The 12,126-nt window shown below is 38.9% G+C and overlaps 1 protein-coding gene across 1 annotated transcript in view; it reads left to right on the top strand.

Moving 5' to 3' along the window:
* Eif4e (eukaryotic translation initiation factor 4E) overlaps positions 1 to 4,543 on the top strand; it is a 34,115-nt gene extending 29,572 nt beyond the window's left edge. Inside the window, exons 6-7 of the mRNA XM_041656538.1 lie at positions 2,014 to 2,153; positions 3,475 to 4,543. Coding sequence (XP_041512472.1) covers positions 2,014 to 2,153; positions 3,475 to 3,589 — 255 coding nt within the window. The 3' untranslated portion in view covers positions 3,590 to 4,543. The remainder of the gene's footprint in view (positions 1 to 2,013; positions 2,154 to 3,474) is intronic.
* Positions 4,544 to 12,126: the final 7,583 nt, after the last annotated feature.

The raw sequence follows: 12,126 nt of genomic DNA, 5'->3' as shown, positions 1-12,126 counted from the left end.
GTTAACCAAAATAAGCCAAACTTAGAAATATGTGGCATGTTTTCTTTCATATGTAGAGCTTAGGTTTAAAACATATATGTGTGTGTGTTTGTTCCATCATGTGTGTTTATAGGTCATGAAACTAACAAGACCTAATGAGGTGGGAAATAGGCCAGTGAATACATGTAGTAGGGAGGGGGTAAGAGAAAGGGATCCAGCTGTGGGGAGTGCAAACAATGACAGGTATGAAGATGCCATGGTGAAAATAAAAATACATGGAGACAGATGAAGGGCAGTGCTTAGGTGTAGGTGTGACCTTTCCTGCTGGAAGATCATCCCAACCCTCTTCTTAGAAGAGTGTTCTACTGCTCGTCTGGGACTAGAGCTCAGGATCCTACTGCCTCCAGCCTTTGAGTGATGTGCTTATATAAACATGTGCTATACAGCAAATAACCTTTTTTTTTCTATCATGGGAATATCATATACATGTGAATTCCATGAATGGCTTTTATTATTCTACAAGTCAGATAAAAAGTGATTGACATCCACTCCACCTTCTACAGTCAACTGCCCGTCGTTTCATTAACCAAAAATGATAGGCTCTCACATTTTGTGATTAAACTTTTACAACCCATTTATAGCATTGCTAATTAAAAATTATAAAATTTTGAATCTCGCCAGGTGATGGTGGCGCACGCCTTTAATCCCAGCACTCGGGAGGCAGAGGCAGGTGGATCTCTGTGAGTTCGAGACCAGCCTGGTCAACAGAGCTAGTTCCAGGACAGGCTCCAAAGCCACAGAGAAACCCTGTCTCAAAAAAAAAAAAAAAAAAAAAATTGAAATCTCTAATCGAGCAGTAAAGTTGTTGATTAACATTCTTTAGTGTGTGTTTTGATGTGATTCTTTTAGCACTTCGGTTTTATGAAGTCAGGCATTTTTGTCACCACTTGTACTCAATACCTGATTTATAGTTGACACTAACAAAGCAAATAAGCACTTACATGTGTGTATCAGTAATATTTTAAAGCGAAGATTTATTTACTCTTTGGAGGAGAGTGAGGAAATCCCAGAAGACAGTGGTTCTCAGTGTTCCCGATGCTGCGACCTTCTAATACTTAATCATGTTATGCTGACCCCAACTATAAAATTATTTTTGTTGCTACTTCATAACTTTAATGTTTTTACTGTTAAGAATTGCAGTGTAAATACCTATGGTTTCTGATATGGTCTTAGGCAACCATATGTGAAAGGGTTGTCCCAAATGGGACGTGAACCCCAGGTTGAGGCCTGCTGCCGTAGGAAAAAGAACATTTCGGTTTTGTAGGTTGAAAAAAACTATGGCAATGGTAGTGACAGTTTCTCAATAATGTTAAATGTGTTTAATGCCACTAACTCTGCTTTGAAACTGTTAGAACATGGCAGTTAAATGGGTAGCTGTTTCTGTCATCTCGCTAATGATTGTTTGCCAACATGCTAAGCAGCTGAGCAGATGGATATTAATGAGATCACTTTTGTTTGTGACCAATTTGCAAAAAATGTTAAAACATTTGAATTTTTTTTTAAGCCAAGACAAAAAGCAATATAAATTAGTAAAATTTAGACATTTTAAAAGTCAGTTCATAGGTTGGTCTGTGGCCCACAGGTCAGACGGGGCTTGCTGCCAATCTAACCGCCTGAGTTCAATTCCTAGAACCTACTGGATGGAATGGGAGAACCAACTGCTGCAAATTGTTCTCTTGTATTAGTTTGCTATGGCATGCATGTCCTGCCTCCATCCCCAACAAAATAGCAACAACAAAAAATTAAGAATCAGTTATTTTTATTTATTTGCTTTGGGTTTTTTTTTTTGTCTCTGTAGATCAAAATGGCTTCAAACTTGGCAACTTGCCTTTGCCTGTTTAAGAAGTCAACTCTTGATTTAGAAGCTGCTTTAAGTTTTTAACTGTACACCTAGAAAAGAGACCTTTGCTTTCTTCACTGTTGATGATATATTTGATGTAATTTGGATTTTATTTTTCAATTTTTTTTTTTTAGCTGCTGTGCCTTATTGGAGAATCTTTTGATGACTACAGCGATGATGTATGTGGAGCTGTTGTCAATGTTAGAGCTAAAGGTGATAAGATAGCAATATGGACTACTGAGTGTGAAAACAGAGACGCAGTCACACACATAGGGTGCGTTTTGCTCTACCTACCTACTTCTTGGACAGTATTAACTACATCTAGAAGTCTTTTACATCCAGCTTTAAAAACTTAGGAGTTTACAGACTTATTTTCTTTGTAAATGTTTTCATGAACACTCAGAAATTTGGACCCTGTTGACATGGAATGTGTTTGTCCTCTGTAGAATGGGTTTGCAGCATTGGTGTGCGCTGTCTAGAACAGTTGAGTGCAGGTAGTGAGTCATGGTTCCTGTCCATATTTAGAACCCACATGTTTATAAGTTTTTGTATTTTGTTCTGGTAAGTTTTATTCTTTACAAATGTGATCATTCTCCCCCATTCTTCCCTCTAGAATTTTGCTAGAATTTTCTCTGGCTACATGTAAATTGGTAAAAAGAAAAATCAAGTTTGATTCTAGGTGTGATTTATAAGAAAGAAATTCATTGTTGACTTGTCATTTTTCATCTTTTAGTGTCAACATTTACTTGTAGGAACGTTGTATTTCTTTAAAACAGAAATGTGTGTACTAAACAGGATTAAGTATATGAGTATGAGCTATATATATTAGAGTACCTAATCTGCAATATTAAGAAAATCTCTCCTTAAAAGCCCATAAGTTGGCTGGACATTATCCCAGCACCTGGGAAGCAGAGGCAGGTAGATCTTTGAGTTTGAGGCTAGTCTGGTCTATATAGTGAGTTCTAGAACGAGCCAGGTTTATGTAGATGCTGACTCAAAATAAATGGATGAGTGGATGGGCAAACACACAGACGTCCAGGTGTTAAAAGCTTCCAAGGAATGAAGCACATCTAAAGAAACAACAAAAAGCTACAGAAAAAAATGCAATCTGCATGGCTATGTATTTTGAGTGGATATGAAAAACAAGCTGACAAAATACCCGAAAAGGAGCACGGACCTCATTTGTCAATTTCAGAAATCTGAATTTTCAATTCTTAGGGGAAAAAATACCGAAACTCAAAAATAGGGAGAAAGACTCAATTTCACAGAGCAGAATTAAAATTCTTCTAAACAGGTACTTTTTGAAATAACTAATCTGGCAACTAGTATGAGATGACACTGTAATAGCTGCTTTAGTCGTAGTAATCGTAGTTCCTTACACAGACTAGTGGGATTACAAATATGTGTAAAGTGATTAAGTATGGTTGTGAAAGTAAATGCTAATTTTTAATTTTTCTAGTTATGCTGAAAGAAAATATTTTGTTTTGCTTCTTGTGAGCATTTCTTAATGTAAAGGCTAATAAGGGATGAATTTTTTAAAAACTCTTTTTAAAAAAGAAGAGTTAATGGTCCTTTTTTTTTTCTTTGTCTTATAGGAGGGTATACAAGGAAAGGTTAGGACTTCCTCCAAAGATAGTAATTGGTTATCAGTCCCACGCAGACACGGCTACAAAGAGCGGCTCCACCACTAAAAATAGGTTTGTTGTTTAAGAAGACACCTGAGTGTTCTCACAGGAGACTGCGTCACGCAATCGAGATTGGGAGCTGAACCAAAGCCTCATCTAAGCAGAGTGGACTGCACTGAAGTTTGATTCCATCTAAATGTTGCTAAGATATAAGAGAAGTCTCATTCGCCTTTGTCTTGTACCTCTGTGTTCATTTCTTCCCTTCCTCCCCCCCAATTTTTGCTAGTGTGTCCACTACCCCAATCAAAGAATTACAGTATACGCCACCCCAGAATCCGCAGGTGTGTTCCTGGCCCGCACTGTAACAGCTGGGTAGAATTACCGTGATACACACATTTGCCTTTCCACAGTATTCGAAAAAGAACTTGCATTTCTGTTACCTTAGCAGGAAAAGATCTGTTTCTGCTCCACTCCGTGCAGGAGCGTGTTTTGCTGGTGAGAGTCTGCGTGCAGTTGTCCAGCAACCTCGTGTCCTTCCACAGCGTTCTCCTTGCTGGCCTCTTGCTGATGGCTGCTAGAGTTTAATTTATTTGCTTCCCTCCTTGATAACATTACTGATTCTGATTTCAGTTTTTCATTTGTTTTGCTTTTGTTTTTTTTCCTCATGTAACATTGGTGAAGGATCCAGGAATATGACAGAAACGTGGAATAAACATTAAATTTGTGCATTCTTTGGTAATTTTTTGTTTTTTTGTAACTACAAAGCTTTGCTCAAATTTATGCATTTCATTCAAATCAGTGATCTATGTCTGTGTGATCCCTAAACATAATTGTGGACTATAAAAATGTAACACCATAATTACATTCCTAACTAGAATTAGTATGTCTGCTTTTGTATCTTTATGCTGTACTTTAACACTTTGTATTACTTAGGTTCTTTTGTTCTGGTTACAAATGGCTCAAGTAGAAAAGCAGTCCCATTCATATTAAGACAGTGTACAAAACTGTAAATAAAATGTGTACAGTGACTTGTCTTTTAGACAACTAGAATTGTCCTTTATTTCTCCATCTCTGTAGAAGGAATCTGTACTTCCAATTGCAAGGCAGTCTCTTGTGTCTTCATAGTGTCTTCCCCATGCACAGTCAAAGTTTGGAGCACTAGTTTATTATTATGTTTATTACAATTTTTAATAAATTGAATAGGTAGTATCACATGTAATTAAACTGATGTGGTTATCTTTTTTAATAAAGTTAAGGCACAGTTTTTCAGTCTTAGGTTAAATAATGTACTTTGAATATGTTAAAATTCATGAGAATTGGGATTTTGGTGTATCACCATTTGATAGGAACAGTGGCTATAAATTTGTTGACTTTGAGATGTTTTTACGTAAAGAGCAGAAAACTAGCATAAGGAGAGTATAGGGGAACATGTGTTAGGATTCTTAGTGTTTATTATCTGAATAAAACAGAATAAACAAGTATTAAGAACTATTTATATTGGTCAATTGTTACAGTATGGTTTTCTGTAAACTTGAAACCTTGATCTATTCTTTCCTTGTATCATTTCAAAGTAAACTTGAAGATATTTTGTCTGCAATACACAATTGTATAGTTCAGATCCTATGAAATGAGGTGTGGCTACTATAGACTAAATGGTAAGCTGAACTATGGGAGCAGAATGGAAATCACTAGTTGAGAAAAATACTGTCTTTAAGTGGTTATTATTATGAATTCATCCTTTTCACACTGATAAACTTGATAAAGATCCTTCTGAAATAAATATGGAATCAATAGCATTGCTTTTATTACAGACTTTTAAGATGTCCCACAGATTGCTCGATGTCACAGTCCCTGTTCAGTGTTCTAGCAGTAGCAGTGTTTATCATCTCAGTGTTCTATTCCTAATATCTTCTGCATAAATGTGGGTATTTCGGGGATGTTCCATCTTTTTATCATTGTAACATGGTCTGTGCTGGGCTACATTCATGGCTATTTTGTGGGTATGAGTTTCAGGGCGGACACCTGAAGCTAGTGGATACAATGTGTAGTCATGAAAATGCTGGTGATGAGACTTTGTTACCAACAAATTGAATTCTAGTAGTTGGCCTATTAGAATGCTCATATTCCTTTAATTCTAGAGTATAATTCAATTATAAGAAGTATCAACTTTAAGTAGAGGAAGAATCAAAATACAATTTTAACGTTAAAAGCTTTCAGTAGGATGCTTTTTTGTAATAGAAAAATGAAATGATTTATAATGGATGAAAAATTGTGATCTAGCTGCTCTTGTCAGACTTCCTTTTGTACTGCCAACTCCCCAATAATGACATGGAGACTTCTTATAATTGTGAAAGCTTGACCTTTAATTTAGGTCTGTTCCCAACCAGCTCTTACAACTTAAATCAAGCTCTTTCTGTTAATCTCCTGTGGCTTTTTACTCCCTTCATTTTGTATGTCTAGTTTGCTTGTGTCTTGCTGGTGTCTCCTGTGAGCCTAGATTCTAACCCTGAGTTCCTCTCTCCCAGGAAGGCCTGCCTGTTCTCTCCTGCCTAGCTATTGGCCATTCAGCCCTTTATAAAACCAATCAGAAGGTGATTTAGGCAGAGACACATCTTTACAATGTACAAAAAGATTATCCCACAACATTGTAATGGATAAATTAACAATTCCACAGAAAGATTTAGTGTATGCTATATAGGAATTAAATAGCTGCAACACTTACATAATACTAATTGTTAGGTGGTGTTTCAGCCACTTCACATATACTTTGGCCTGCATAATAACTATAGGTATCATTTTTCCATTTTACAAAGGATGAAACATAAGCATTAATAGTTAAATAATGTTAAAGCTTTTATCAGATGTGAAGTATGAATTTGAGTCGTAGAATTTGCTTCCAGTGGTCCTTAGTCGCTTTCAGGAAATGTAAAATCTCGTGGGCTGTAGTAAGTTACCTCAGTTACATTCAGCCAGTATATAAGATATAGTATATATATTATAGGCATATAAATATTTCTCCATTTTACTGCCTTTGCCAATGAAGCTAATAGATTTTTTTTTTAGGCTTAGTGTGTTAACAACCAGCTAAGTTCATCACAAATAACCATGGAGGCAAAGTTACAGGAGTTAGTGTAAATGGATGTTTTCATTGGTGCTCTAAGTCATCTAAGATATGGCAAAGTGTTCAAATTGTTAGGACTTATGAAGTTCTTGAATGCTTGTTAAGTTAGTAAGTGGTGTGGGATGGTGGTGCATTCTTTGATCACAGATGGATGATTCTAAGTTTGAGGCCAACCTGGACTACACAGACCTTTTTTCAAAAAGATATGGGCTGGGATCATGCCTCATTAGAGTGCTTGTCATGCATGTGCTAGTTCTTTGTATGATATGATGAGCGGGTTTGTGCTAGTGTCTGTCTCGTTTCTCCAGACTCTCTTCAGTATTAAGTAGTTAGGGAATGGGCAACTGACAGAGTCAGAATGCAGGTCAGGGTATTCACTACAAGTGAAATACTAGCTACACTTTGGAACTGGTGTAGAAATGGCTGAGTATCTTCAAAACTTCCCCAGCAATTTATGATGTAACAGTAACATGTGTGATCATTTCCCACTAATAGAAAAGGGATATGTTTTACAGAGTCGTGTCTGGCAGTATGGGAGATTTAGACTGGCCCTTCTTCACAAAGAGCTCTTGAAAGACCACTGTTGTGTTTTCTTAGAACACTTACCTGCCCACTAATCCTCAGCAGCCTGTGGTGCGTGTCGTGGCACCGTACAGCTAATGGTTTAGGTGTAAAGTTTTGGTTCTGTTGTGCAGCATATTAAAATAACTAACTGTTGAATCCTGCTTGCTGTGGATTCCAAGCATTAAATCGGTCCACTTACTAGCCAGAGTAAGGCTGTAGACATGGAGATCCTTGTGTTTGGTCCGCTGGTGGAAGTAGTGAGGTGGTGTGCGTGTGATCACATGAAGTCCTTTTGTTTTTCAAGACAGGGTCTCTGTAGCTTTGGAGCCTGTCTTGGAACTCGCTCTTGTAGACCAGGCTAGCCTCAGACTCAGACCTCTGCCTGCCTCTGCCTCCCAGCCCCAAAGGGGTGAATTTAACATTTTAATTTTGCTCTCCTGACCTCATGACGACTCAGAAGTTTTGTGCAATTCACTTGCCTGTTTCTTTCCTGTGTGCTAGAACAGGATGTGCTAGGCCACTACTGTAAAGACAGTTCTAAAGCAGACTTTGAAAATGAATGAGAGCCTCCATTAAGTTCTGCAAACAGCTTTATTGAAATTGAAGGGGTTTTTGTTGTTTTTAAAAATACAGGCAGTTTGTGGCACATTACTTTAATCCCAGCACTGGGAGGCAGAGGCATCTCTGCGTTTAAGGCCAGCCTGGTCTACAGAGCTAGTTTTAGGACATCCAAAGCTTTACAAAGAAACTCTGTCTTGGAAAATAGCAAAATAACATAAAAGGCCTGGTTGTCTTGGAGAGTCTCAGCTCTAATGTTGAGTCTAAGTGATTCCAGCAATCCAGTACATGGAAGTGCCAGGTTGCAACTTGGTGGCCTTTTCTTTTTCCAAGATGTGTATGGGCACTTTGTCTCACGTATGCATGTGTACCACGTGTCTGCAAAGTGGTCAGCAGAGTGCATCTAATCCCCTGGAACAGAGTTCTGAACAGCTGTGAGCCACCCCGTGAATGCTAGGGACCGACTGGATCCTCTGCATGAACAATTAGGCGCTCTTAACCGTGCACCATCACTTCAGCCCCATAACACGACAGCATTAGATTTCTTTTAAGAAAATAATTTTAGTGTATTCTCATTGTAATTTTGCATTGATCTATGTTTTGAGGGTAGCAGCAAGTCTTTTCTTTAGTCCCCAATTCCAAATACTGAACTGATTTTTAATGTTTGACAAAACATGCCCACTTTCCTTAAAGAAGGTAAGCAATATGTCCTGTGTACCTTAATTTTGCTCACTTCAAGGCATTTCTTGACTTTGTTATAAATACCAGATTTTTCTGTGTGTACATTAGACATTTGTATGTGGACTTGGTGTATGTTATTTCTTTTGGATCTTAACTATACTAGTATTGTTTAATAATCTTGGACTCCTGGTACACATGGAAAGCAGTATTTTTCTCTGCCTTGGTGTTTTTTTAATTTATCTTTTAGTGCTTTGCTTCCTGTCTCTACAGACCTGCATGAAGCTCTGTCTTTATATAAGGAAGATAATTTGCTTTGCTTCAGCAGTACTAAATGACATTTCTTTCTCTTTCTGACACATATGATGCTAGCCTACACTTAAGAACCTTTGTCTTTTGTGGGGCATATTTCCTCCCGTGTGTGTGTGTGTGTGGAGAGAGAGAGAGAGAGAGAGAGAGAAACCCTCATAGTTATTGATAAAGTTATGTTACCCTACACATGGCTATGCCATGATGGTTGATGAGAGTACATGCTATTTAGGATTTAAAAAGACTTAGCTCTGGCAAGTATCTAATGGAATGACCTATAATTGGAGTGTGCCTACTTCCTGTCATCTTGACAGCTGTTGGATGTAGCTACTCTGAAATGGCAAAGGGCACTTAGAAGTTGTGCAGTGGTATCTTCTCATTTTACATGTGATACTGCTGGAAATTTCAGGGTTCAACTTATGCAGAAAATACTTACGGATGATCCCAGCACTGAAGAGGCTGAGGCAGGAGGATTAACGTTTCCAGGCCAGCCTTTACTCTGTAGTCAACATCACGTCTCAAAATTGAGAGTTTAGGTTTACATTCTTTAAAAGCTGCTTCATTCTACTTCTGGAAGGTACTTGAATGTCATTTACTTTTCCCATTGAATGTTCTGTATGGATTTTCATCGCTAAAAATTAGCATTAGTTTATCAATGACTGCTCTTATAAGTTCTCCCAGGACTGTCAGTAGTAGGGCTTAATTGGCGTTGTCACTGGAAACAACTGAACCTGTGCCTTTCAGAGTTTACCATGTACACCAGTAACCTGGCTGCTTTGTCTCAGGCCTATGATTCTTCCTAAGGTGTCACCAGGTGATTTCCACAGCAATCTTTGGGATCCAGGTATTGGAAATGGTGATAGGAAGTATGAGGTTTGGTGTGTGTTGTCTTGACGCAGGAGTCACTAACCAAGTTGGCTATTCTGCCTGCTCATCACTCAGCAGCGCATCTCAAGTGCTTGGCATTTGTGTTTAGTGGCTGTCCTGCACACTTCAGACGACATATTCCACCATCTCCGAGTGTCCTCCTGGCAGCTGTGCTGCGCTGTTCTTCAAGTGAGCTTTTAAGGGTCTCTATGGTATTGAGTTTTCCTTTCAGACAAGTGTCTGAAGAGCGGTTGTTTTAGAACAGTTTAGAATGGGTTGCTGTTCCTTTTGTTGAGTCTGGTACCTGAGAGTTGCCACTGTCTTGCAGAAAAGACAAAAGAGCATAAAAATAGCTTGCCAATTTTTTCACTACAAACATTTTAAAAATTTGTTTTATGTCCCTATTTATAAACCAAAAAGCTATTAAATGTAACATGCAATGGGTTTTGAGGTTTTCTATTCCAGTCTTTCTACCCTCCTCTTCTCAATATTAGGACTTGCTATTGTCACCAGTCAGCTGCAGCTTGAGATGACATAAGAGGTTTCCGTATGGTAATGGGGGCTGTGAAAGTTATAAAAGTCTGAAGTCAATGGCCTATTGTGTTCTTTTGCTGTGAAGAGACATCATGACCATAGCAATGTTTTCAAAACACCTTTTCATTGGGGTTTGCTTACAATTTCAGATGTCTAGTTCATTGTCATGACAGCATGGCTGCATTCAGGTAGACATGGTGATGGAGAAGTTGAGAGTTCTACATCTGGATCTGCAGGCAGTAGGAAGAGAGACACTACGACTTGCTTGAGCTTTTGAAGGCCCAAAGCCCACCCTCAGTGACACACTTCCTCCAACAGGGTCACACCTCTTAATTCCTCACAGATCATGCCAATCCCTGAAGCAAGCATTCATATTTATGAGCCTATGGGGGCCATTTCTATCCAAACGATTACAGCTTCCATTATCAGTTCTCCCTTAACTTCTAATTGGGCTTTAACAAATGGAAAATATGCCTAGATACAAAGTTATCTCAACACTAATTCAGAACTGACTCCAGCTTCAGAGGAGTCCATGTCTTCTGATTCTGCAGCCTCCAGGCATGTACCTGGTGCGTGTACATACGTGCAGGGAGGCAAGCATTCATGCACAAACCCACAAATTTAAAAATTTTAAAAAAGCATTCTCTTGGGGCTGGAGAGATGGCTCAAGAGGTTATGAGCATTGCCTGCTCTTCCAAAGGTTCTTGAGTTCAATTCCCAGCAACTACATGGTGGCTCACAACCATCTGTAATGGGGTCTGTGTCCCCTCTTCTGGCCTGCAGGCATACACACAGACAAAATATTGTATACATACGTTAATAAAGCATTCTTGTTCTATTTATTTCTGTTTTTCTCAACTGACAATAGTCTCTGTCACTACTTTGGTCCTTGCAGTGTCTGTGTTTGGCCCGTATGAGCCTTCAAGCTGACTGAGCTCCCCTTTGTCATGTCAGAAATCCTTTGTGTGTAATTTACTTTGGAGTCCAAATGGGTTTCCTAGGTCCATCTTGGCTCATCCTGTACTTTGCCTACTCCAGCCTTCAATCATATCTCTATGCAGCTCTGGTTTCTTGAGTATCCAGGATGTGGGCCATTGATCTGCATTAGCTACCAAGCATCATTGCTTCCATTTTCTCAGCAGAGGGAGCTAGATTTAAGTGTATATTTGTACATACCCATATACTGTTCTTAAAAGCCTTTATACACACGTCACCCCCTGCCCGTCTTAACTCAGTCACATTAATGCAAAGCGTCATTTTATTCAATTGTATCTTGTGTTAGGGCTCTAACCCTCATCACTTGTCCCCTTACCTCTTCTTTCTCATCTCTGACCCCCTTTTCCATATTTTTTTGTTTCCATATTTCTGATCCTCTTTTATGTGACCAAAGCCAAAAAATTCTTTCCTCATCACCACCCCGTTTTTGTTTGAGTTGATATGCACCAGGAGAAGCCCAGAAATTTGGTGTTTGTCTTAAACAGCTGCCTGGGAGAGGCAAGTTTCTTGTATATAGATAGGCAAAGGAGGGAGCAGTCTCAGGCTGCAAACACCAAGGGAGAAAGCTGCAGTTCACAGTTTCTGCACACAATATCAGCATCTGCACATGGACCAAAGAGAGACTGTCATTCCCATGGGTCTTCTGAAGCAGTGCTCATATCAATGTCAGGACTTAATTGGTTCCTGTCTCAGGACTTTGTCCATCTCCACAAGTCTTATTTGATAAGATGGTTCTCTCATTGAATCTGAAGCTCATCATTTCAGCTAGTCTAGCAGGTCAGAGAGCTCCAGCGATCTTGTTCCTTATCCTGACTTCCCAAACTTTCCAGTTCTGGGTTTACGGGCATACACCACCATTCCTGACATTTTCCTATAGGGCTGGGGATCTGGAAATCTTCATGCTTGCACGGCAGGCACTTCCCCACTGATCTGCTTCCCCAGCACTTCTATTCTTTTTAAGAGCTAACTCATTATATGTTTAACATTATACTTTT

The sequence above is a fragment of the Microtus oregoni genome, unplaced genomic scaffold (assembly GCF_018167655.1).
Source record: "Microtus oregoni isolate MIOR12 unplaced genomic scaffold, Mior012 000000F_ref0000247, whole genome shotgun sequence".
In the NCBI taxonomy this organism is placed as follows: Eukaryota; Metazoa; Chordata; class Mammalia; order Rodentia; family Cricetidae; genus Microtus; species Microtus oregoni.
The sequence above is the reverse complement of the archived record's forward strand: the minus strand, read 5'-3'. Positions and strand labels throughout refer to the sequence as shown.